A 27981-nucleotide genomic window follows, 5' to 3' on the forward strand; every position below is an offset into this window, starting at 1 on the left:
TGTGACAGCAATCAATATGTGTGTATCTTTTAAGGTCTTTGTATAATCTGTCATTTGTTGTACCCCCTAGCAAATGTTATCATTGTCTGGTTGTATACTGGTTAATCTGCAATAAAAAATATATATATTTTAAAGAAATGCAGGCTACATAACCATAACAAAAAGTGCAGACGTCACTCGAACTATGTCACGTGGGTTGATAGCGACTCCAGCTGTCTGGTTTCAAGCAGCAAGTCAAGCATAAACAACATGGCAGCACTCTTCAAAGCTGGAAAAGGTCAGTATACAATCAATACACAAACTATTGAAAAATGCTAATTTGTCTCTCGAATACAAAGGGATATTGTACTTATTTTGTTTGTTGATCCTTCGACAATGAATAGACTGACAGTCATGTGCCGGGGTGCTAGCTACATTACTCGGCGAGTAGCTTATGCTAGTATTTGGTAATGAGCTAGCTAGCTAGCTAAAGACCAATGCTAAGTAACGACAGCTAGTTGCATATCGAGCGTTTAGTTGGCTTCTTAGCTAGCTAACCACCCCCAAAAACGATTCACAGCTTTTATGCATTACTAGAATGCTGCATTTGCAATGGCAGTAAATTAGTATGGCTTTCGTTGAGCTAGTAATAGCTTTCAAGGCATTTGAACTTGAATGGGGTTAAGTAAGGACTGCAACCAGTTAACGTTAAGTAACCATTGTTTGCACTGACTTTTGTTGGGTGGTTAGCTATGTAATACACATATTGTAATTAATCTATTCGCATTTCAATGTATTCGTTGTCCACCCAAGTGTTTTCTCGGGCAAGCGCTCGCACTGGGATAAAGGTTAAAAGCGAGAGGACAGAGGTGACCTTTCACCTACACTGAACAAGAATATAAACTCAACATGTTTCATGCTTGAAATAAAATATCCCACACATTTTCCATATGAACAAAATCTTATTTCTCTTAAATGTTGTGTACAAATGTGTTTACATACTTGTTAGTGAGCATTTCTCCTTTGCCAACATAATCCATCAACCTGACTGGTGTGGCATATCAAGAAACTGAATTAACAGCACGATCATTACACAGATGCACCTTGTTCTGGGGACAATAAAAGGCCACTCTAAAATGTAGTTTTGTCACACAACCCAATGCCACAGATGTCTCAAGTGTTGAGGAAGTGTGCAATTGCCATGCTGACTGCAGGAATGTTCACCAAAGCTGTTGCCAGAGAACTGAATGTTAATTTCTCTACCATAAACTGACATCCAACCACTTCACAACCACAGACCATGTTTATGGTGTTGTGTGGGTGAGCAGTTTGCTGATGTCAATGTTGTGAACAAGGTGCCCCATGGTGGACTTATGGTATGGGCAGGCATGAGCTATGGACAACAAACACATTAGCTTTTTATCGACAGAAATATTAATGCACAGAGAGAACGTGATGAGATCCTGAGGCCCATTGTCGTGCCATTCATCCGCTGCCATCAACTCATGTTTCAGCATGATAATGCGCAGCTCCATGTCAAAAGGATCTGTACACAATTCCTGGAATCTGAAAATGTCCCAGTTCTTCCATGACCTGCATACTCACCAGATATGATATCTGTTCAGTATGTTTGGGATGCTCTGGATAGACGTTTATGACGGTGTGTTCCAGTTCCCGACAATATCCAGCAACTTCGCACAGCCATTGAAAAGGAGTGGAACAACATTCCACAGGCCACAACCAACAGACTATTCAACTCTATGCAAAGGAGATGTGTCGTGCTGCATAAGACAAATGGTGGTGACACCCTGTTAGAGCCGATTTGGACATATTTGTATAAAAGACCGAACATATGGAGCTCCATGTATATTTGTGTAAATATTTTAAATATTAATGTAAATGATGAAATATTAGGTACGTACCTTTATGATTTATATTTATCCGATTGAGATATATTAATTTGTTGTTAGTGTAACTCGGCCATTTGGCCTCCCCTCTTGCCTGTTCATTGTATTTACATTTACATTTACGTCATTTAGCAGACGCTCTTATCCAGAGCGACTTACAAATTGGTGCATTCACCTGACATCCAGTGGAACAGCCACTTTACAATAGTGCATCTAAATCTTTTAGGGGGGTGGTGAGAAGGATTACTTATCCTATCCTAGGTATTCCTTAAAGAGGTGGGGTTTCAGGTGTCTCCGGAAGGTGGTGATTGACTCCGGTGTCCTGGCGTCGTGAGGGAGTTTGTTCCACCATTGGGGGGCCAGAGCAGCGAACTGAGCGGGAACTGTACTTCCTCAGTGGTAGGGAGGCGAGCAGGCCAGAGGTGGATGAACGCAGTGCCCTTGTTTGGGTGTAGGGCCTGATCAGAGCCTGGAGGTACTGAGGTGCCGTTCCCCTCACAGCTCCGTAGGCAAGCACCATGGTCTTGTAGCGGATGCGAGCTTCAACTGGAAGCCAGTGGAGAGAGCGGAGGAGCGGGGTGACGTGAGAGAACTTGGGAAGGTTGAACACCAGACGGGCTGCGGCGTTCTGGATGAGTTGTAGGGGTTTAATGTGGTAAGTGTGTTAGGATAAAGGCAGGAAGTTGGGCCTTCGGGAGAGGGAGTCCTTGCTAGATGCGGGAGCGGTATAGTTTTTTGACCATACAGACATACAGACATCTCATAATATGTATTTTCCATATAAAGTCATCTATGCTTTAAGTTGATTGGAGAATCATTTATTTGTTAGATATAAGAAGAATAAACATTTTTGTTGCACCATATCCCTGGATGTCATGGAATGTTTGGCCGTTTGGAAACCTTGAGTGTGGACTGTATGCGTACCAAACAACCCCGCTTCAGGCTTGGGCAGTGGCTATGGTAAAGACGAAAGGAAGCCACTACACACCCCTACCTTTTTTTTAAAGGTATCTGTGACCAACAGATGCATATCTGTATTCCCAGTCATCTAAAATCCATAGGTTAGGGCCTAATGAATTTATTTTAATTGACTGATTTCCTTTTATATGAACTGTAACTCTTAGACATTGTTGAATGTTGCGTTTTATTTTTGTTCAATATAGTGAACTTCTTCGGGATCGGTGTCCGTCCATGGGACAGTTGCGCTAATGTAGGCTAATGCAATTAGCATTAGTAAGTAGCAAGAACATTTCCCAGGACATATCTGATATTGGCAGAAAGCTTTAACAAGGATTTATCTAACTGTCCAATTTACAGTAGCTATTACAGTGAGAGAATACCATGCTATTGTTTGAGGAGCGTGCACAATTTTGAACATAAAAGTTATTTAATAAACAAATTAGGCACATTTGGGAAGTCTTGATACAACATTTTGACCAGAAATACAATGGTTCATTGGATCAGTCTAAAACGTTGCACATACACTGCTGCCATCTAGTGGCCAAAATCTAAATTTCACCTGGGCTGGAATAATACATTATGCCATTTCTCTTGCATTTCAAAGATGGTAGCTTTTACCAGATATATTGTGTTATATTCTCCTACATTCCTTTCACATTTCCACAAAGTTCAAAGTGTTTCCTTTCAAATGGTACCAAGAATATGCATATCCTTGCTTCAGGTCCCGAGCTACAGGCAGTTAGATTTGAGTATGTAATTTTAGGCTAAAAATGTTTTTAAATGGGTGGATCCTTTTAACAGCCAACCAATATAAATTGATATAAGCGATGTATTATTTACTTCTTGAGGGAATTTGCAAAGTTAAATGACTAGTCATTTGCTACTGAATAATCTTTTTAGTTTACAAGTCACAGCCTACTTTCATCCAGGGCCTCTCTTTTATTTTATTTTACTAGGTAAGTTGACTGAACATATTCTCATTTTCAGCAACGACCTGGGGAATAGTTACAGGGGAGAGGAGATGAATGAGCCAATTGTAAACTGGGGATAATTAGGTGACTATGATGGTTTGAGGGGCAGATTGTGAATTTAGCCAGGACACTGGGGATAACACCCTACTCTTAAAATAAGTGCCATGGGATCTTAAGTTACCACAGAGTCAGGACACCCCATTTAGCATCCCATAGACAGCACCCTACACAGGACAATGTCCCCAATCACTCCCCTGGGGCATTGGGATAGTTTTTTTAGACCAGAGGAAAGAGTGCCTCCTACTGGCCCTCCAACACCACTTCCAGCAGCATCTGGTCTCCCAACCAGGACCAACCCTGCTGAGCTTCAGAAGCAAACCAGCAGTGGGATGCAGGGTGGTATGCTGCTGATATTAACGTTACCTAATGATGATGATGCATGTTGATAATCTTCATGTCCAGTCTCCAACCTTTACCCCACCGGCAGGGTGTTGTCAGTGTGGCGAGATTTAGCTAGACAGTTATGTATTGTGGATGGTACTGTGTGTGTGGGTGCCAGGGACGTCACCAGGACCTTGCTTTTGGGGCCCTGAATCTTTTGCGATGGTGTACATGTATTTATTTTTGTAGTCAACTGAATGTGCCGCTTAGTTAATAATGCTATGGTTACGTGACACTCACAAAGTCATCCAACCGTTATAATCAAGGGTGTTGTGCTGCCAGTGCGCAGTGGAGTGATGCTTCGCCACTTCTCAGAATGGTACTTTTTCGCAAGATCACTTAATGATTAATGAATATTGTGCATAACAAACCTAATATAATAGCATAGATAATGTCAGGCTACTGTTATACCAAAAACACCACATCTTTTCTTATGACAATTTAGGATGATTGTGCTGAAATGTAGATTTTTTTTTTTTTCCTCAAACACAACTCAACAGCATGCGCTATATGCTAAAATATTATTTGATTTAAACTAAATAAAGTTGTTGTGTTTAACTCTATCTGTGCTAAAATTCTGTTAAACAATAGTTAGGCTACTTAGCCTACATCATTCAAGATCTAAAACTTTTGACCGGTAGTGTAAATTTTGAACACCTACTCATTCAAGGGTTTTTCTTTATTTTTACCATTTTCTACATTGTAGAATAATAGTGAAGACATCGAAACTATGAAATAACACATATGGAATCTAACCAAAAAAGTGCAAAACAAATCAAAATATATTTGAGATTCTTCAAAAAGCCACCCTTTGTCTTGATGACAGCTTTGCACTCTCTTGACATTCTCTCAACCAGCTTCACCTGGAATGCTTTTCCAACAGTGTCAAAGGAGTTCCCACATGCTGAGCACTTGTTGGCTGCTTTTCTCCCAGTCCATGTGGCTGAAAAACATCCCCACAGCATGATGCTGCCACCACCATGCTTCACCGTAGGGATGGTGCCAGGTTTCCTCCGGACATGACGCTTAGCATTCAGGCCAAAGAGTCCAGTCTTGGTTTCATCAGAACAGAGAATCTTGTTTCTCATGGTCTGAGAGTCCTTTTGGTGCCTTTTGGCAAACTCCAAGTGGGCTGTCGTGCCTTTTACTGAAGAGTGGCTTCCATCTGGCCACTCTACCATAAAGTCCTGATTGGCAGAATGCTGCAGAGATGGTTGTCCTTCTGGAAGTTTCTCCCATCTCCACAGAGGAATTCTGGAGCTCCGTCAGGGTTCTTGGCCACCTCCCTTACCCTGATCCACCTCCCAGGCCCTAATCCCCTGATTGCTCTGTTTGGCCGGGTGGACAGCTCTAGGACGAGTCTTGGTGGTTCCAAACTTCTTCCATTTAAGAATGATGGAAGCCACTGTGTTCTTGGATACCTTCAATGCCTGTAGACATTTTTTGGTACCCTACCCCAGATCTGTGCCTCGACTCAATCCTGTCTCTGAGCTCTACGGACAATTATTTCAACTTCATGGCTTGGTTTTTCCTCTGACATGCACTGTTAACTGTGGGACTTTTTTTCATTGGCCTAATGCTATTGGTGTCATTTATGCTTTGGGTCATTCATTTTATTGATCTCTATGTCAATGTCAGTAACTTGTCATTTAGGTAATTTGTGTGGTATATAAAATATTATTGTATTGTCTTCAGTCATGTAAAATGATCTAGCGTTACAATTCTTTTAGAAAAGGCAAACATTTTTCTCTGACCTGCAAACCCCTTAGCCCCTGGTCTTCGGGACTGATCCCTGAATGGTATGAAACTCTGGTGACGGCCCTAGTGCGTGTGTGTTGGGTCTATTTACAATGATTGGTTGTCACTCAGGGTCGACCTGGGCAGTTGTATTCATGTAACACTGTCTAACAGTCGAGTTATGATGTTGTGAATTCATGCTAGACGTGAGCAGCTCTTACAATACTAAAGCCTCTCTCTCTGTCTTTCTCCCCCTTTCCAGCCCTGGGCCTGTGTGTCAGTGGCTGTAGGTCTCTGTCCTCTCTAGCTGAGCTACCAGAGATGCACCAGATGATGAGACAAACCTGTAGAGACTACGCAGACAGAGAGCTGGGTCCTATAGCTGGCAAACTTGATAAGGAACACCTCTTCCCAGCGCAACAGGTACACACACACTAGTGATGCTTGGGTAGACTCAACCTACAGTCCCGGGGGTTTTAGGTATGAGTAATTGAGTCCTCGATTGGATGTCAAAACTCGATCTTTGACCAGAGGGGATAAAAAGAATCCAATAAAATACTGAAACTATTTGGTGGAATGGGCTTTGTGGATTGCCCCCCCCCCCCATTGTCTTGAAGGAAATGTTAATTTGCTTTCCTTAGTGTTCCACTTGTACATTTGCATTTGCGGGGCACAACAAAAAAGAATCCAAGGCAACACAGTTCTTCTCCCTAAATTCCCTTTCCCCTCCATATCTCTTTCACTCATTTGCGTTCCGACAACTCCCTCTACACACACCTGCTGAATTTGCACACATTCTCCTGTTAGGCCTACAGAAATGCCTATACAAACAGTGTGCGTAAATGGCTCTGAAGGGATACACAATCTACACTCCTTGCCAAATGAAGACAGTTTTATCACAAATTCACAATGGACTGGTTGATTTGAAGTAGGTAAATATGTGTTCCAACAACAAGCTGCAGTTTTGGAATAATTGCATCCCGTCTAATTTCTGCTTTGGCTACCTTGCGAACTGCTAGTGCCAATTAGCCCAGGCTATAACCTCCATAAACATAGACAGGTTCCACACTGAAAATATGTACAAATATTTGTTTTATTAAAACGGAGCGTATTTTCATCAGAATCATTACGCCTACTCACCAAATAGATGTCATCGCCACAATTCATCACCATGCAGTGTTCAATGAGGAATTGCTAGTACTCAGTCAAACGTCAAAAGCCCATCGCTACTCTTGGTTATATCCGCCGGAATGGTGGGAATAGGGTCATGAAATATTGTGTGGGTGGCAGGCAGGTTGAAAAATGGGAAAAATGCATAAAAAATGCATAATTCTTGTGCAGTTCATATCTATAGGCTAAATTGAAGTTTTTCATTATTCGTATGTCATTAGTGCGTAAGCCTAAGCTTCAGAGCCTGACTGTACGAGTGCCAAATACATGCCATTCGCCAAATGCTTTTTGAAACTTGCGCAGGGAAGCTCCATATGCGTGTTTATCATATCCAGGGTCTTGACCTGACTGCAGTTTGGCGTCGTAACAGACTTCAGTGGGCAAATGCTCACCTTTGATGGCCATTGGGACGCTGGAGAAGAGTGCTCTTCACGATTGACAGCTGGTTTCAACTGTACCGGACAGATGGCAGACATCGTTTGTGGGCAAGCGGTTTGCTGATGTTAACGTTGTGAACAGAGTTCCCCATGGTGGGGTTATGGTATGGGCAGGCAGGCAGGCAGGCATAAACAAACTACGGGCAACAAACACAATTGCATACTCACCAGACATGTCACCCATTGAGCATGTTTGGGATGCTCTGGATCAACATTTACGAAAGCATGTTCCAGTTCCTGCCAATATCCAGCAACTTCAAACATCCATTGAAGAGGAGAGGGTCAACATTCCACAGACCACAATCAACAGGCTGATCAACTAGATGCGAAGGAGATGTCGTGCTGCATGAGGCAAATGGTGATCACACCAGATACTGACTGATTCACTCCCCTACGTTTTTTTTTAAGGTATCTGTGACTATTTCTCAGTCATTCGAAATCCATAGATTAGGGCCTAATGAATTTATTCCGATTGACTGATTTCCTTATATACTGAAACTCAGTCAAATCTTAATTGTTGCATTTATATTTTTGTTGTTTATTAACTCCTGCAGAATGAAACACTTTTGCATTACTGATACACCAAATCTACATTTTGAACAGGAGTGGAGAAATATGAATAATTTATTTCAGGATCTTAAAGGTCATGACAGTCAATTATGTTTGGGTGATATTTGGTTGAAACCAGATTAAAAATATGCTGACCAAAGTATGACAAATGACAGTTGCTTTTACATTGATCATAAAGTTACTGAGGCGGATTATTAAGGGGATAGGGTGACATCACCCTAACTCATTTTAATACACCTATGGTAAGATCATATTCTCTTACCTAATTTAAATAAGTAGTACCGCCTTGTAACCAACACTGGAGAAGGTGTATTTGATGAGTGTCATGGTTTATATAGCTAGGTAGCTACTCTACAGATGCCAAAATTTGACTGTTGGGTGTCAGCAAATATAATTAAAAGTTTACACTATTTATCTATGGCAGAGACCCTTGTGTCTTCTTTCATCTGTGTCTGGTTTTAGCTAGTTACTGGCTAGCTAGGTCTTCAGCCAGCATTGAACAAAGGGGGGAAGTGTCGTTCAAAACTCTGACACAGTTGTCATGTCAACACATCCGTCAGTGCTCCTGTGAACTGTATCATAAGTGACATGCCAAATGGGAGATGTATAAAAGAAAAAGTGATGCAATTTCAATGTTGTACGAGTTTCTTTGTGTATCACCAAATTGGCTTGAGATTATTTTGTTGCCACATTGCTCATTTCATCCAAGTTTCTTGACATAGGCCTTTCAAACATCTGCCAGTCAAGGCAAGCTTAGATATAAGCTTCCCGCCCACTCAGCCTGTCTTTTCAAACTTCCTGGTAGTTAGCCATGGAAGAAAGTATTTCTCTAACCCCCCCCCAAAAAAAAAAATATGGGTGATATTTTAGTCACTCAAAAGGCTAATTTACATGGGAATCAGAATGACTGTTCTGGGCCTTTTTAAAATAATGCATGTGTGGTTAGGGAGCGTCTGTAAAGATGCTATCTTTATCAGAATCCTAAAATCCGATAGTATTTAAACCACATAGTATGCATGCATCTAAGCCAAACTGAAATCTTATCAGAAACATGTTGGGTCGTTTTCACAGCTTTTAATTTCCTTAAAAGTGGTAAAACCGATGTCATTTGGTAATTTTGCACAGTAAATCTTTCCTGTTTTGGGGGCTTGTTGCATTTCCTCCCCAATGCCTAAACGTCTGCTGCGGAAGAGAAGCATAGATGATAAAAATCGAATAAAATTGTGTTCCTAGAACTTTACAGATGTCAACTACACTTAACAAAAATATAAGATTTTGCTGCATTACAGTTCATATAAGGTCTGATGCTATTTTGAAAGCCAAGAAGAAAATTAAATATAAAGTACATTACAATGATATATTTAACTTTAACTGAATGCTGAGTTAAGGCTGCCAGGACAGACCAGATACAACTTAAATTAGCACTGAGGTGTGAAATAAAAGGTGTTGAAGCCTTTGGACCCAACAAGTGGCAGGAGTCTTTGAAGTGTCCTCTGAAGCTCCCTCCTGCTGTTCAAAGACCATTCACTGGCATTTTCTACAAGAAATCTGCCTCCAGAAATGAACATTTCTCCCAAGTGGGAGTCATACCTACTCCTGTTTTGTATTCGTGTTACCTGATTAAATTGCTGTACAATATGATCTTGTTGCCATCTGATGCACATTCAGATGTATAAATCAGCACTGCAGAGCTCTCCCTGCCCTCTGCCGTGCCCTGATAGTATTAATGCTGATGTTATCTGGAAATGTGCATGTACACCCTGGCCCATCTACAGTTGCTTGCCCCAATTTTGACTTGTGCTCTGATATCTGATTCACTGATTTCTGCTCTCGTAAAAGCCTGGGTTTTCTGCACGATAACACTCGAAGCTTATTACCTAAAATGGGTTAATTGAAAGTGTGGGTTCACAGCTCCAATCCAGAAGTGCTGGTCATTATTGAGATGTGTTTTCTGGTTATAACCTTTTTCGGCATGACAGATCTTCCAAAGGTGGGGGATTGGTAAACTTTACCAAGGATCATCTTCAGTGCGCAGTTGTCTTCACCAAGTCTGTCTTATGCATGCCACCCGTTAGATAAAATACGGAACGGTTCCGTATTTCACTGAAAGAATAAACGTCTTGTTTTCGAGATGATAGTTTCCGGATTCGACCATATTAATGACCTAAGGCTCGTATAACTAAGTCTATGATTTGATAGAGCAGTCTGAGCGGTGGTAGGCACCAGCAGGCTCGTAAGCATTCATTCAAACAGCACATTCGTTCGTTTTGCCAGCAGCTCTTCGTTGTGCTTCAAGCATTGTGCTGTTTATGACTTCAAGCCTATCAACTCCCGAGATTAGGCTGGTATAACCGATGTGAAATGGCTAGCTAGTTAGCGGGGTGCGTTTCAAACGTCACTCGCTCTGAGACTTTGAGTGGTTGTTCCCCTTGCTCTGCAAGGGCCGCGGCTTTTGTGGAGTGATTGGTAACGCTGCTTCGAGGGTGGCTGTTGTCTGTGTTTCTAGTTCGAGCCCAGGTAGGAGTGAGGAGAGGGACGGAAGCTATACTGTTACATTGGCAATACTATAGTGCCAATAAGAACATCCAATAGTCAAAGGTATATGAAATACACTGTTTTACAGCCTGTGTTTGTAATGGCTACTCAGTGAAATAACCGGTCAGAGGCCGAGCAATTGCCGTACCAGTCAGTGATGCAACCAGTCAGGCAGGATGCTCTCAATGTTGCAGCTAAAGAACCTTTTGAGGATCTCAGGACTCATGCCAAATCTTTTTAGTTTCCTGAGGGGGAATAGGCTTTGTCGTGCCCTCTTCACGACTGTCTTCGTGTGTTTGGACCATTCTAGTTTTGTTGATGTGGACACCGAGGAACTTGAAGCTCTCAACCTGCGCCACTACAGCTCTGTCGACGAGATTGGGGGCGTGCTCGGTCCTCCTTTTCCTGTAGTCCACAATCCTCTCCTTAGTCTTGGTTACGTTGAGAGATAGGTTGACACCACACGGCCAGGACTCTGACCACCTCCCTATTGGCTGTCTGGTCATTGACTTGGCCAAAACTTTTGATACAGAAGACCATTCCATTCTTGTAGGCCGGCTAAGGAGTATTAGTGTCTCTGAGGGGTCTTTGGCCTAGTTTGCTAACTACCTCTCTCAAAGAGTGCAGTGTATAAAGTCAGAAAATCTGCTGTCTCAGCCACTGCCTGTCACCAAGGGAGTACCCCAAGGCTCGGTCCTAGGCCCCACGCTCTTTTCAATTTACATCAACAACATAGCTCAGGCAGTAGGAGGCTCTCATCCATTTACAGTGGGGCAAAAAAGTATTTAGTCAGCCACCAATTGTGCAAGTTCTCCCACTTCAAAAGATGAGGCCTGTAATTTTCATCATAGGTACACTTTAACTATGACAGACAAAATTATTTTAAAAAAATCCAGAAAATCACATTGTAGGATGTATAATGAATTTATTTGCAAATTATGGTGGAAAATAAGTATTTGGTCAATAACAAAAGTTTATCTCAATACTTTTGTTTTTATACCCTTTGTTAGCAATGACAGAGGTAAAACGTTTTCTGTAAGTCTTCAAGGTTTTCACACACTGTTGCTGGTATTTTGGCCCATTCCTCCATGCAGATCTCCTCTGGAGCAGTGATGTTTTGGGGCTATTGCTGGGCAACACGGACTTTCAACTCCCTCCAAAGATTTTCTATGGGGTTGAGATCTGGAGACTGGCTAGCCCACTCCAGGACCTTGAAATGCTTCTTGTGTTTTGGGATCATTGTCATGCTAAAAGACCCAGCCACGTTTCATCTTCAATGCCCTTGCTGATGGAAGGAGGTTTTCACTCAAAATCTCACGATACATGGCCCCATTCATTCTTTCCTTTACACGGATCAGTCGTCCTGGTCCCTTTGCAGAAAAACAGCCCCAAAGCATGATGTTTCCACCCCCATGCTTCACAGTAGGTATGGTGTTCTTTGGATGCAACTCGGCATTCTTTGTCCTCCAAACACAACGAGTTGAGTTTTTACTAAAAAGTTATATTTTGATTTCATCTGACCATATGACATTTTCCCAATCTTCTTCTGGATCATCCAAATGCTCTCTAGCAAACTTCAGACGGGCCTGGACATGTACTGGCTTAAGCAGGGGACACGTCTGGCGCTGCAGGATTTGAGTCCCTGGCGGCGTAGTGTGTTACTGATGGTAGGCTTTGTTACAATGGTCCCAGCTCTCTGCAGGTCATTCACTAGGTCCCCCCCGTGTGGTTCTGGGATTTTTGCTCACCGTTCTTGTGATCATTTTGACCCCACGGGGTGAGATCTTGCGTGGAGCCCCAGATCGAGGGAGATTATCAGTGGTCTTGTATGTCTTCCATTTCCTAATAATTGCTCCCACAGTTGATTTCTTCAAACCAAGCTGCTTACCTATTGCAGATTTAGTCTTCCCAGCCTGGTGCAGGTCTACAATTTGGTTTCTGGTGTCCTTTGACAGCTCTTTGGTCTTGGCCATAGTGGAGTTTGGAGTGTTACTGTTTGAGGTTGTGGACAGGTGTCTTTTTATACTGATAACAAGTTCAAACAGGTGCAATTAATACAGGTAACGAGTGGAGGACCGAGGAGCCTCTTAAAGAAGAAGTTATAGGTCTGTGAGAGACCGAAATCTTGCTTGTTTGTAGGTGACCAAATACTTATTTTCCACCATAATTTAAAAAAAATTCAATCCTACAATGTGATTTTCTGGATTTTTTTCTCATTTTGTCTGTCATAGTTGAAGTGTACCTATGATGAAAATTACAGGTCTCTCATATTTTTAAGTGGGAGAACTTGCACAATTGGTGGCTGACTAAATACTTTTTTTCCCCCACTGTATATGCAGATGATAGTCTTATACTCAGCTGGCCCCTCCCTGGAATTTGTGTTGAATGCTCTATAGCAAAGCTTTCTTAGTATCCAACAAGCTTTCTCTGCCCTTAACCTTGTTCTGAAAACCTTCAAAACAAAGGTCTTGGTTTGGTAATAAGAATGCCCCTCTTCCCACAGGTGTGATGACTACCTTAAGCTCTAAATCCTGAGGTAGTAACCTCATTCAAGTACTTGGGAGTATGGCTAGATGGTGCACGGTTCTTCTCTCAGCACATATCAAAGCAGGCTAAAGTTAAATCTAGACTTGGTTTCTTCTATCGTAATCGCTCCTCTTTCACCCTAGCTGCCAAACTGCCCCTGATTCAGATGACCATCCTACCCATGCTAGATTACTGAGACATAATTCATAGACCGGCAGGTAAGGGTGCTCTAGAGTGGCTAGATGTTCTTTACCATTCTGCCATCAGATTTGCCACCAATGCTCCTTATAGGACACATCACTGCACTCTATACTCCTCTGTAAACTGGTCATCTCTGTATACCTGTCGCAAGACTCACTGATTGATGCTTATTTATAAAACCCTCTTTGGCCTCACTCCCCCCTATCTGAGATATCTACTGCAGCCCCCATCCTCCACATACAACACCCGTTCTGCCAGTCACATTCTGTTCAAGGTCCCCAAGGCACACACTGGGTCGCTCCTCTTTTCAGTTCGCTGCAGCTAGCGACTGGAACGAGCTGCAACAAACACTCGAACTGGACAGTTTTATCTCCATCTCTTCATTCAAAGACTCAATCATGCTTTGTGTGATGTATTGTTGTCTCGACCTTCTTGCCCTTTGTGCTGTTGTCTGTGCCCAATAATGTTTGTACCATGCTGTGTTGTATGTGTTGCTGCCTTGCTATGTTATCTTAAGTCTCTCTTTATGTAGTGTTGTCTCTCTTGTTGTGATGTGTTTTGTCCTATTTCTATTTTTAATCGCAGCCACCGTCCCCGCAAGAAGCCTTTTGGTAGGCCGTCATTGTAAATAAGAATTTGTTCTTAACTGACTTGCCTAGTTAAATAAGGAAATCAGTCAATTGAAATAATAATAATAAATTCATTAGGCCCTATTCACATGACTCGGCAGGGGTGCAGACATAGGTGGGCCTGGGAGGGCATAGGCCCACCCACTTGGGAGCCATGCCCGGCCAATCAGAATAAGCTTGATTACAGACAAATACTCCTGAGCACCCATTTCTGAGGCAGCTTATTGTAGAGAAATTGACAAATTCTCTGGAAACAGCTCTGGTGGACATTCCTGCACTAAGCATGTCAATTGCACGTTCCCTCAAAATATGAGATATCTGTGGCATTGTGTTGCGTGACAAAACAACACATTTTAGAGTGGCCTTTTATTGTGTCCAGCACAAGGTGCACCTGTGTAATGACCATGCTGTTTAATCGGCTTCTTGATATGCCTGTCAGGTGGATGGTTTATCTTGACAAAGGATATATTATGTATTTATATTATATTTACTTTCTACATTCTGGTAAGCAAAGGCTTATTTAGTCTTCTAGGGCAGTAATGACAGATGAGAAGCTGCATGTTTCTCTAATGCATCCATGTGTGTGTTTCTACAGGTGCGAGAGCTGGGTGCTATGGGGGTGATGGCTATCGAGGTTCCTGAGGCGCTGGGAGGAGCAGGAATGGACTACCTGGCCTACTCTCTGGCCGTGGAGGAGATCAGTAGGGGCTGCGGCAGTACTGGATGTGTGGTCTCGGTCAACAACGTACGTAAGGGTGTGTGTGTTTTATGTTGTCGCTGTATCTAACACTGATACTAAAGGGTATGTGTGTGTAGTCTTTGTACATAGGGCCAATATTGAAGTTTGGAACACAGAAGCAGAAGGAACAGTGGATCACTCCCTTTACGACTGGAGAGAAAGTTGGCTGCTTCGCTCTGAGTGAACCAGGTACACCACAGACGCACACAACACACACTGTGCCCCAGGGCCCTCCATTTACTACTACACTCCAACTAGGGAAGATGAGTGGTTGTTGATTCTCTCTCTTTCTCTCCCCCATCTGTGTAGGTAATGGTAGTGATGCAGGGGCAGCGTCTACGTTAGCCAGACAGGAGGGAGAGGAGTGGGTGTTGATTCTCTCTCTTTCTCTCCCCCATCTGTGTAGGTAATGGTAGTGATGCAGGGGCAGCGTCTACGTTAGCCAGACAGGAGGGAGAGGAGTGGGTGTTGAACGGGACTAAAGCCTGGATTACCAACAGCTGGGATGCTTCGGCTACTGTTATATTCGCTACCACTGACAAGTCACTCAAACACAAGGTTAGATACACCGTTGTTGGAGTTGAGTCGGTGAAACTCCCTATATTCCTTCTTCTCTCACTCGCTCACTCTCTCTGTTTCTGAGTATTTTGATATTATAATAAATGTAACTTATACATGCGTTTCAGTGTGTTGTCCCCCCCCCATAGGGTATCAGTGCATTCCTGGTGCCCATGCCCCATCCTGGCCTGTCCCTGGGGAAGAAGGAGGACAAGCTGGGCATCAGAGCAACCTCCACGGCCAACCTCATCATGGAGGACTGTAGGATACCCCTGGGCAACATGCTGGGGCCACGAGGATCTGGCTTCAAGATAGCCATGGTCGGTTTATAGGTGGGGGTGGGGTGTTGGTTGTGTGTGTGCATAGTCGATGTGAGTGATGATGTGCTTGTCTGTGTGTACTGACCCCCTCTCACAGCAAACCCTGGACAGTGGGCGCATAGGTATAGCTTCCCAGGCCCTGGGTATTGCTCAGGCTGCTCTGGACTGTGCTGCGGACTACGCTCACAAACGCACCGCTTTCGGCGCGCCCATTGGCAAGCTGCAGGCTGTACAGGTGTGTGTATATGTAAAAGTTTGTTTAAATGTTAAGGTGTCTTTTATTAAAGTGGAACTGACCACGTTTGTACTACTTTTCAGATATGAAACAGACAATCATATCAATCAAAAAAATCTAATTCTCAGTTTATGCTACAAAGCCAACTTTATAAGATGTTTCAAAATAGTTTCTATTTGACTCAACATTCCATGACGTACACTAAGGCACTGTTGGTAGAATAGTTGGATGTAGGTCAATGCATGATTAATATAATTCACCAATAGTTCTTGGTAGTCCAAAACATATTGCTATCAGATTATAAATCCAGCTGGTCTGGAACATTGTTTGCTGCCTCCGTTCGGGATGCACTGTTTCACTTTCAATGACTCAATATGTTGGACAAAAACACATGACTGTAACGAAGGCAGGGAATGTCAATACAATCAAACTAGCAAGGTCAATGATCACAATTCAGTCATAACATCTTGCTCTGGCTAGCATTAGTTGTTGATCTTGTTGATGTGCATAACTGAAGGAGAGAGCCTACCTTTTCATGGTTGTTTGATCAAGGACTGTAAAGTTCACTAATGTAAGAGGACTCCTGTGGTATTTACATATTAGCAGAAATCCATTCAGGTGGCTTTTGGCGAATGTGTTCTCATGATCTAAAGTATCTATTGCTACTGCCTGGAAACGCACCATCCAGTGTCATGTTCTTCCTGGGGGTGTATATGCTAAAATACTGTCAGTTCCACTTGAAGTGTGTGTATCTCTATGCTTCAGTTCAAGCTGGCAGACATGGCTGTAGCTGTTGAAAGTGCTCGTCTCCTCACCTGGAAGGCTGCAATGCTAAAAGATGCCAAGAAACCCTTCACCAAGGTACACATCCCACCACACCACACACACCATCCTCTCTGTCATATTACATAACGTTGTACTTCGTCCTTCCTGTCCCCACAGGAAGCAGCGATGGCCAAACTAGCAGCGTCTGAGGCTGCTACCTTCTGCGGCCACCAGGTACGCATCAGAGAACCTGTCATGTCCTTATTTCTACAACTAGTGACTGAATCAATCAATAATCAATATGGAATTCATTGACATTTCTCAGATGCTAAACCTTTAAAAATATTTACCCCTTTTTCTCTATCTGTGGAACTAAAAGTCAATCCAGGTTCTTGGGGGAATGGGTTACGTGACAGACATGCCAGCGGAGAGGCACTACCGTGATGCGCGAATCACTGAGATCTATGAAGGCACCAGTGAGATCCAGAGACTGGTGATAGCCGGCCAGCTGCTGAAGGAGTACGCGTCATAGAGACTTGTGATTTAGACCCAAATGGTAGCCGTATATTCCCTACATAGTGCACTACTTCTGGATAGAGTCCAATGGCCAAAAGTGGTGTACTATATAGGGAATAGGGTGCCATTTCAGATTGGCTCATAACAGCTACTACACTCAGGACTGCAGTGTAGTGTTGCACAGTCTCATCAGCGCCGGTCAGCTACTGAACTGGAAGGAATGCCAGGCATGGAGACAGGCTCACACAGCTCTGGGTAGAAGTTGCCCTTAACCACACACAGATCTTGGACCAGATTGCCCAACGCCCAAATTCTAACCTCAACTGTTATGGAGAGAACATCTTTCCCTGGGCCAATGGGGAGTGACACCTACCTACCACTCCAATGGGACACCATCAGGCCAGGGTTCAGGACAACTTGCACCCCACCTCTGACTCATATTACTGCAACAATTACTAAACAATCCACGCAATTTGTTACTTTTGATATCAACATGAAGATATGCATCTTCCTTTCTGCCTTAACATTATTATCTGCCTTAAACTGATGTTATCTGGTAACATAATAGAAGTTAGTGGACTCATGTCCTCATTGTGGATAACCAGGGTGAAGATGACTAGCTCTGTCCAAATCAGACAAAAAGAAAGGTGCTGTCCTGGGTGGTGATCAGATAGAAATGTATTGTGTAGAACTGACATGTCTCTTAGACATGCTTAGTGAGGAATCATTTCAGTTCTGTTCATGCCATTTCTATCTACAATGTCCAGTATGCGGTTGCGTCCTCTTGAGCGTGTTGTCTATGTGAGGTGCAGTGCTAATTCAAGCCACACGAGGGCAGTGCAGTGTCTGGACTGTCTTGCCTTCACATGCAATGAGGGAAATCAATGGCCCTTTGAACACTTGTAACGTGCATTCCTCCCTGTTCTCTTCCTTGGAAATATTTATTCACCAAATTGGGTAGTTTTAAACAAGGATTCTACTGCTGTGGTCTAACCTCATCCTCAGGCTAGGCTGGTGGGTGAGACTAGTAGTTAGTTATCATCATGTTGGAAAATAATCAATGATTACTTCAAGCAGGGGGGAGAAATGCATTTGAGTTTTTAAACACGGACACACACCTCAGAACCTTCCTGCTGTGCCTGTTCTGATGCTGCTCTCTAGGCTGTACATTGACAATATGATATTTTGAGACTGTTATGGAACTGCAACAACTGGGAAGTGGTTTAACATGTTTGTCTCTATGGCTGTTAGTTATTAGGACTGTTGCATTGAATGTTTAATATCAGTTGTGTGATCTGTTCAGATGAAACTGAATGACGCAGCTATACAGGAGCTCTTGGGTTTCAGAAGTCTAAATGATGGGTTGTGTAGCAAATACATTTTTTTATGAGGATTCGCTACAAAGCCCATCAAGCTTGTGCCTCAAACTGCTGTTGTACATGTTTTATTGTAATATTATGGTACATAATGAAATTAAAAACACAAGATCACATGATTATTCCCTTGAATCTTTTAATGTTAAATAGTTATGCTCTGTGGCTGTTTAGTGACATGGCAACATTTCAGTATTAATCTTGCCCAAAGGGCTGGTTTCACAGACCTAGGTTAAGCCTACTCATAGAAAAATCATTTTTTTTCTCATCAATTGCTTTTAATATGCCACGTTCTTAATTTTAAGTATTTAAATCATGTATCAAAATCATCATCCAGAGTACAACTTAATTTGGGACCCATCAGGAAACAGTAAAACTATTAGAATCAGAACTTAGTCAATTGGTCCAGTGGCTCAGAAGTATATTCATTCAAGGAGCATCTCTAGGACATACACCTTCTAATCTAAAGTAAGGTTTAGTAGCAATGAGGGAGTTCTATTATGCTGGCCCGGGTTGAACCGAGGAATGGCACGTCACATCATCGGACGACAGCGCGGAGGGAGGAGCACCCTTCTCGACTCAATCTGCGCTGCTCAGTCATGTTGTCAAAAAGGCAGCTAGGTGCATCATCCAGAAACATACAACAGGCAGAAAGCGTTTTTATCAAAAGTAATCACTTCTTCATGTGAACAAGGAATCCTACTTATCGCTTCACGTGCTTAATCTACGTCACTTTTGTTCTTAGCCGACTTCGCCGTCAGCCAGAGTGGGGCACAAGGTTCACACCCAGGAGACAGCATGGATCCAAAACAAATGCAATCACTTTTCACCCTTTTCAAACAACCACCGGGGTAACTCGACCCAGATAAACAAACCTACTACTCTTCCCTATAGCCACACCCTCTCTCTGCGCCCTCCTTTCAAATACTTCCTCTTTCCTCTCATTGGTAATGGCCTCTGATAGGCATTGGAGGAGTTCACTGTGTTTTCCTCCAGGAGAACATCTCCAGGGTGGAGTAGATGGCCTTGGACCAGGTCATCCCATTATGAGGTGTATTGTTGTAGCCTGGGCCCAGGGTATTGCAACCCAGACATGTACAGTTGAAGTCGGACGTTTACGTACACCATAACCAAATACATTTAAACTCAGTTTTACAATTCCTGACATTTAATCCCAGTAAAAATTCACTGCCTTAGGTCAGTTAGGATCACCACCTTATTTTAAGAATGTGAAATGTCAGAATAGTAGAGTGATTTATTTCAACTTTTATTTCTTTCATCAGATTCCCAGTGGGTCAGAAGTTTACATACACTCAATTAGTATTTGCTTAAAGCATTGTAGGACTGTAGGAAATGAAGCAGTAGATGACCTAATGGCTTTCTGTTCACCATCCCTTTTTAAATTCCCAGTGAGCGAGACATGTCTCTGTTTGCATCTTTGCTTTTTTGACCGATGCCTTGTTTCTGTCTGTCCTATGATTGATTTGGTTTCTCCCTGTCTTTCTCTCTCCTCTCTCTGCAGCTAGTGCCGTGTAAGCCCGCTCCTCCTAAGCATTGCTTAAATTGGGTCAAATGTTTCAGGTAGCCTTCCACAAGCTTGCCACAATAAGTTGGGTGAATTTTGGCCCATTCCTCCTGAAAGTACTGGTGTAATGGAGTCAGGTTTGTAGGCCTCCTTGCTTACACACGATTTTTCAGTTCTGCCCACAAATGTTCTATGGGATTGAGGTCAGGGTTTGTGATGGCCACTCCAATACCTTGACTTTGTTGTCCTTAAGCCATTTTGCCACAACTTTGGAAGTATGCTTGGGGTCATTGTCCATTTGGAAGACCCATTTGCAACCAAGCTTTAACTTCCTGACTGATGTCTTGAGATGTTGCTTCAATATATCCACAAATTTCCTTCCTCATGAAGCGATCTATTTTGTGAAGTGCACCAGTCCCTCCTGCAGCAGAGCACCCCCACAACATGATGCTGCCACCCCTGCGCTTCACGGTTGGGATGGTGTTCTTCAGCTTGCAAGCCTCACCCTTTTTCCTCCAAACATAACGATGGTAATTATGGCCAAACAGTTCTATTTTTCTTTCATCAGGCCAGAGGACATTTCTCCAAAAAGTATGGTCTTCTTCCCCATGTGCAGTTGCAAACCGTAGTCTGGCTTTTTTATGGCAGTTTTGGAGCAGTGGCTTCTTCCTTGCTGAGTGGCCTTTCAGATCCTGTCGATATTTTAGTCGATATTTTAGTTTATTTGTCTCGTGCGAGGAATACAACAGGTGTAGACCTTATAGTGAAATGCTTACTTACAGGCGCTAACCAATAGTGCGAAAGAAGTGTGTGTGTAGGTAAGTAAAGAAATAAAACAACAAAAATAGATTTGAAAATAACAGTAGCAAGGCTATATACAGACACCGGTTAGTCGGGCTTATTGAGGTAGTATGTACATGTGGGTATGGTTAAAATGACTATGCACATGATGAACAGAGAGTAGCAGTAGCGTAAAAGAGGGGTTGGCGGGTGGTGGGACACAATGCAGATAGCCCGGTTAGCCAATGTGCGGGAGCACTGGTTGGTCATGCCAATTGAGGTAGTATGTACATGAATGTATAGTTAAAGTGACTATGCATATAAGATAAACAGGGAGTAGAAGAGGGGTTGGGGGGGACATAATACAAATAGTGCAGGTAACCTTATGGCTTGGGGGTAAAAACTGTTGAGAACCCTTTTTGTCCAAGACTTGGCACTCCGGTACCACTTGCCATGCGGTAGTAGAGAGAACAGTCTGTGGCTGGGGTCTTTGACAATTTTCAGGGCCTTCCTCTGACACATGCCTGGTGTAGAGGTCCTGGATGGCAGGCAGCTTTGCCCCAGTGATGTACTGGGCCGTACACACTACCCTCTGTAGTGCCTTGCGGTCGGAGGCTGAGCAATTGCCGTACCAGGCAGTGATGCAATCTTTTGAGGATCTCAGGACCCATGCCTTATCTTTTTAGTTTCCTGAGGGGGAATAGGCTTTGTCGTGCCCTCTTCACGACTGTCTTGGTGTGTTTGGATCATTCTAGTTTGTTGGTGATGTGGACACCAAGGAATTTGAAGCTCTCAACCTGCTCCACTACAGCCCTGTCGATGAGATTGGGGACGTGCTCGGTGCTCCTTTTCCTGTAGTTCACAATAATCTCCTTAGTCTTGGTTACGTTGAGGGATAGGTTGTTATTCTGGCACCACCCGGCCAGGTCTCTGACCTCATCCCTATAGGCTGTCTCGTCGTTGTCGGTGATCAGGCCTACCACTGTTGTGTCGTCAGCAAACTTAATGATGGTGTTGGAGTCGTGCCTGGCCATGCAGTCGTGGGTGAACAGGGAGTACAGGAGGGGACTGCGCACCCCTGGGGAGCTCCAGTGTTGAGGATCAGCGAGGCAGATGTGTTGCTACCTACCCTCACCACCTGGTGGAGGCCCGTCAGGAAGTCCAGGATCCAGTTGCAGAGGGAGGTGTTTAGTACCAGGTTCATTAGCTTATAGTGATGAGCTTTGAGGGTACTATGGTGTTGAACGCTGAGCTGTAGTCAATGAATAGCATTCTCACATGGGTGTTCCTTTCATCCAGGTGGGAAAGGGCAGTGTGGAGTGCAATAGAGATTGCATCATCTATGTATCTGTTTGGGCGGTATGCAAATTGGAGTGGGTCTAGGGTTTCTGGGATAATGGTGTTTATGTGAGTCATGACCAGCCTTTCAAAGCACTTCATGGCTATGGACGTGCTGTTCCAGGGGTAGTGCTGAAGGACTGGGAGGAGGGATCGATGGAGTGGTGGTCCTTCCCAATAGATATAGGACTAGTATTACTGTGGATACATATACTTTTGTACCGGTTTCCTCCAGCATCTTCAAATCAAATGTTATTTGTCACATACACATGGTTAGCAGATGTTAATGCGAGTGTAGCGAAATGCTTGTGCTTCTAGTTCCGACAATGCAGTAATAACCAACAAGTAATCTAACTAACAATTCCAAAACTACTGTCTTATACACACAAGTGTAGGGGGATAAAGAATATGTACATAAAGATATATGAATGAGTGATGGTACAGAGCGGCATAGGCAAGATACAGTAGATGGTATTGAGTACAGTATATACATATGAGATGACTATGTAAACAAAGTGGCATAGTTAGTGGCTCGTGATACATGTATTACATAATGATGCAGTAGATGATATAGAGTACAGTATATACGTATACATATGAAATGAATAATGTAGGGTATGTAAACATTATATTAGGTAGCATTGTTTAAAGTGGCTAGTGATATATTTTACATTTCCCATCAATTCCCATTATTAAAGTGACTGGAGTTGAGTCAGTGTGTTGGCAGCAGCCACTCAATATTCGTGGTGACTGTTTAACAGTCTGATGGCCTTGAGATAGAAGCTGTTTTTCTGTCTCTCGGTCCCAGCTTTGATGCACCTGTACTGACCTCGCCTTCTGGATGATAGCGGGATGAACAGGCAGTGGCTCGGGTGGTTGTTGTCCTTGATGATCTTTATGGCCTTCCTGTAACATCGGGTGGTGTAGGTGTCCTGGAGGGCAGGTAGTTTGCCCCCGGTGATTCGTTGTGCAGACCTCACTACCCTCTGGAGAGCCTTACGGTTGTGGGCGGAGCAGTTGCCGTACCAGGCGGTGATACAGCCCGCCAGGATGCTCTCGATTGTGCATCTGTAGAAGTTTGAGTGCTTTTGGTGACAACCCGATTTTCTTCAGCCTCCTGAGGTTGAAGAGGCGCTGCTGCGCCTTCTTCACGATGCTGTCTGTGTGGGTGGACCAATTCAGTTTGTCTGTGATGTGTATGCCGAGGAACTTAAAACTTACTACCCTCTCCACTACTGTTCCATCGATGTGGATAGGGGGGTGTTCCCTCTGCTGTTTCCTGAAGTCCACAATCATCTCCTTAGTTTTGTTGACGTTGAGTGTGAGGTTCTTCACAAGGTCCTTTGCTGTTGTTCTGGGATTGATTTGCACTTTTCGCACCAAAGTATGTTCATCTCTAGGAGACAGAACGCGTCTCCTTCCCGAGCGGTATGATGCCTGCGTGGTCCCATGGTGTTTATACAGATGAACGTGGTACCGTCAGGCATTTGGAAATTGCTCCCAAAGATGAACCAGACTTTTCTGTGGTCTTGGCTGATTTCTTTTGATTTTCCCATGATGTCAAGCGAAGAGGCACTGAGGTTGAAGGTAGGCATAGAAATGCATCCATAGGTACAACTCCAATTGACTCAAATGATGTCAATTAGCCTATCAGAAGTTTCTCAAGCCATGACATAATTTTCTGGAATTTTCCAAGCTGTTTAAAGGCACCGTCAACTTAGTGTATGTAAACGTCTGACCCACTGGAAGTGTGAGTGAAAAAATTGGGAAACAATTGTTGGAAAAATGACTTGTGTCATGCAAAGTAGATGTCCGAACCGACTTGCCAAAACTATAGTTTGTCAACAAGAAATGTGTGGAGTGGTTGAAAAACGAGTTAATGACTCCAACCGAAGTTGGAGTAAACGTCAGACTTCAACTGTAGTTAAGTTTTGAGGTTGAGGAGAGGACTCGGTCCCACACCACATCAGTTACCAGGCCTTCAAACTGATACACTTTGGTATTGGTTATTATATTAGGATCCCCATTAGCTGTTGCGAAAACAGCAGCTACTCTTCCTGGAGTCCATACAAAACATGACATTATACAGAACATTAATAGACAAGAACAGAACATTTAAATGTCATACAGCCTACATATCAATACATACACTATCTAGGTCAAATAGGAGAGACGCATTGTGCAATGATGTTGCTTTATCTGTTTTTTGAAACCAGGTTTGCTGTTCATTTGCACAATATGAAATGGAGGCGAGTTCCATGCAATAATGGCTCTATATAATACTGTATGCTTTCTTGAATTTGTTCTAGATTTAGAGACTGAAAAGACAGGTGGCTCACTGGTCTCCTACACACACACACACACACACACACAAAGACAAATACTTTGTATAATTATAATACATAAATGTACACCTATAGTAAATATACACTCATTAGCAATGTTATGCTGCATTGTTTTGTCCTTTTTGAGAGATATTGAAATTTGTCTTCTGCCTTACACAACTACCTCAAGCTGCACTTATGTCGCCCTCTCTTTCACCAATTGTCCCCCTACTCCCCCACTATCCTCTCCCCGGTCTCCCCTTCTTCCTCGCCCCGGTCTCTCCCTCTTCATCTGTTGCCCCCACTCTCGGTCCCAATCCCAAATGAGACCTGAGAAGATTTGGTAATAGGCTGAGTGGAAGTTTAACACTATTACTTGTACCAATTAAATCTTCTCAGATCTCTACCAGTGGATAGGGTTTTGGCAAACATTTGGGATTAGGCCCATCTCCTCTTACCTGGCCAAAAACCCTCTTTCTGACCCTGATGGTCCCACCTCTCACACGTGCTGGCCCAGGGGTGGTGCTGAAGGATTGGGAGGAAGGATTGATGGAGTGGCGGTCCTTCCCATCATATCTGTCCAGTAATAGGTTCCAGTAGTAACCCAGAGTGAGGCTGAAGAAAGCATTTCTCTCCTCGGCCATGTAACGCAAACACATTCAGAGCAGAGGGAGAGGAGTTGGTGTAGGGATAGGTGGTATAGGGAGAGGAGCTGGTGTAGGGATAGGAGGTATAGGGAGATGAGCTGGTGTAGGGAGAGGTGCTGGTGTAGGGATAGGAGGTGTAGGGAGAGGTACTGGTGTAGGGATGGGATGTATAGGGAGAGGAGCTGGTGTAGGTATAGGGAGAGGAGCTGGTGTAGGGATAGGGAGAGGAGCTGGTGTAGGGATATGGAGAGGAGCTGGGATAGGGAGAGGAACTGGTGTAGGGATAGGAGGTATAGGGAGAGGAGCTGGTGTAGGGAGAGGAGCTGGTGTAGGGAGAGGAGCTGGTGTAGGGATAGGAGCTGGTGTAGGGATAGGGAGAGAAGCTGGTGTAGGGATAGGAGGTATAGGGAGAGGTGCTGGTGTAGGGATAGGAGGTATAGGGAGAGGAGCTGGTGTAGGGATAGGAGCTAGTGTCGGGATAGGGAGAGGGGCTGGTGTAGGGATAGGGAGAGGGGCTGGTGTAGGGATAGGGAGAAGAGTTGGTGTAGGGATAGGAGGTATAGGGAGAGGAGCTGGTGTGGGGATAGGATGTATAGGGAGAGGATGTATCGGGAGAGGAGGTATAGGGAGAGGAGCTGGTGTGGGGATAGGATGTATAGGGAGAGGATGTATAGGGAGAGGATGTATAGGGAGAGGAGGTATAGGGAGAGGGGCTGGTGTAGGGAGAGGAGGTATAGGGAGAGGCGCTGGTGTAGGGATAGGGAGAGGGGCTGGGGTAGGGAGAGGAGCTGGTGTAGGGATAGGAGCTAGTGTCGGGATAGGGAGAGGGGCTGGTGTAGGGAGAGGGGCTGGTGTAGGGAGAGGGGCTGGTGTGGGGATAGGATGTATAGGGAGAGGATGTATAGGGAGAGGATGTATAGGGAGAGGATGTATAGGGAGAGGAGGTATAGGGAGAGGGGCTGGTGTAGGGATGGGTGATATAGGGAAAGGAGTTGGTGTAGGAATAGGGAGAGGAGCTGGTGTAGGGATAGGGAGAGGAGCTGGGGTAGGGAGAGGAGCTGGTGTAGGGGTAGGGAGAGGAGCTGGTGTAGGGGTAGGGAGAGGAGCTGGTGTAGGGATAGGGAGAGGAGCTGGTGTAGGGATAGGGAGAGGAGCTGGTGTAGGGATAGGGAGAGGAGCTGGTGTAGGGATAGGGAGAGGAGCTGGTGTAGGGATAGGGAGAGGAGCTGGTGTAGGGAGAGGCGGTATAGGGAGAGGTGCTGGTATAGGGATGGGGAGAGGAGCTGGTATAGGGATAGGGAGAGGAGCTGGTGTAGGGATAGGAGGTATAGGGAGAGGAGCTGGTGTAGGGAGATGAGCTGGTGTAGGGATAGGAGGTATAGGGAAAGAAGCTGGTGTAGGGATAGGGAGAGGAGCTGGTGTAGGGAGATGAGCTGGTGTAGGGATAGGAGGTATAGGGAGAGGAGCTGGTGTAGGGATAGGAGGTATAGGGAAATAAGCTGGTGTAGGGATAGGGAGAGGAGCTGGTGTAGGGATAGGGAGATGAGCTGGTGTAGGGATAGGGGGTATAGGGAGAGGAGCTGGTGTAGGGATAGGAGGTATAGGGAGAGGAGCTGGTGTAGGGATAGGAGGTATAGGGAGAGGAGCTGGTGTTCGGATAGGATGTATTGGGAGAGGAGCTGGTGTAGGGATAGGAGGTATAGGGAGAGGAGCTGGTGAAGGGATAGGAGGTATAGGAAGAGGGGCTGGTGTAGGGAGAGCAGGTGTAGGGAGAGGAGCTGGTGTAGGGAGAGGAGGTATAGGGAGAGGCGCTGGTGTAGGGGTATAGGGAGAGAGCTGGTGTAGGATAGGAGGTATAGGGAGAGGAGCTGGTGTAGGGATAGGAGGTATAGGGAGAGGAGCTGGTGTTCGGATAGGATGTATTGGGAGAGGAGCTGGTGTAGGGATAGGAGGTATAGGGAGAGGAGCTGGTGAAGGGATAGGAGGTATAGGGAGAGGAGCTGGTGTAGGGATAGGGAGAGGAGCTGGGGTAGGTATAGGGAGAGGCGCTGGTGGAGGGATAGAGAGAGGAGCTGGTGTAGGGATAGGGAGAGGAGCTGGTGTAGGGATAGGAGGTATAGGGAGAGGAGCTGGTGTGGGGATAGGAGGTATAGGGAGAGGATGTATAGGGAGAGGAGGTATAGGGGGAGGAGCTGGTGTAGGGAGAGGAGCTGGTGTAGGGATAGGGAGAGGAGCTGGGGTAGGTATAGGGAAAGGCACTGGTTTAGGGATAGGGAGAGGAGCTGGGGTAGGGAGAGGAGCTGGTGTAGGGATGGAGAGAGGAGCTGGTGTAGGGGATAGGGATAGGAGCTGGTGTAGGGATGGGTGATATAGGGAGAGGAGCTGGTGTAGGGAGAGGAGTTGGTATAGGGATAGGGATAGGAGCTGGTGTAGGGATAGGAGGTATAGGGAGAGGAGCTGGTGTAGGGATAGGAGGTATAGGGAGAGGAGCTGGTATAGGGATAGGAGGTATAGGGAGAGGAGCTGGTGTAGGGATAGGTGATATAGGGAAAGTAGTTGGTGTAGGAATAGGGAGAGGAGCTGGTGTAGGGATAGGGAGAGGAGCTGGTGTAGGGATAGGAGTTGGTGTAGGGAGAGGTGGTATAGGGAGAGGTGCTGGTATAGGGATAGGGAGAGGAGCTGGTATAGGGATAGGGAGAGGAGCTGGTGTAGGGATAGGAGGTATAGGGAGAGGGGTTGGTGTAGGGATAGGGAGAGGAGCTGGTGTAGGGGTAGGGAGAGGAGCTGGTGTAGGGATA

General features: G+C 44.5%; 2 protein-coding genes across 2 annotated transcripts; one reads left to right on the forward strand and one right to left on the reverse strand.

Moving 5' to 3' along the window:
* Window positions 1-139: 139 nt before the first annotated feature.
* Window positions 140-18691, forward strand: LOC118373122 (short-chain specific acyl-CoA dehydrogenase, mitochondrial). The gene is made up of 10 exons (XM_052525511.1): window positions 140-277; window positions 6258-6418; window positions 14659-14808; window positions 14880-14991; window positions 15209-15360; window positions 15510-15680; window positions 15778-15915; window positions 16681-16776; window positions 16858-16914; window positions 17060-18691. The coding sequence occupies exons 1-10, from the start codon at window positions 250-252 to the stop codon at window positions 17210-17212; spliced, it is 1218 nt and encodes a 405-aa protein (XP_052381471.1). The 5' UTR covers window positions 140-249; the 3' UTR covers window positions 17213-18691.
* Window positions 18692-26881: 8190 nt separating this feature from the next.
* On the reverse strand, window positions 26882-27397 carry LOC127931806 (uncharacterized; the record flags this gene model as incomplete). Its single annotated transcript, XM_052525517.1, has 1 exon — window positions 26882-27397. A coding segment is annotated over one exon (516 nt), but the record flags the coding sequence as incomplete, so codon positions are not given.
* Window positions 27398-27981: the final 584 nt, after the last annotated feature.

The sequence above is a fragment of the Oncorhynchus keta genome, chromosome 9, assembly GCF_023373465.1.
Source record: "Oncorhynchus keta strain PuntledgeMale-10-30-2019 chromosome 9, Oket_V2, whole genome shotgun sequence".
NCBI classification, from domain to species: domain Eukaryota; kingdom Metazoa; phylum Chordata; class Actinopteri; order Salmoniformes; family Salmonidae; genus Oncorhynchus; species Oncorhynchus keta.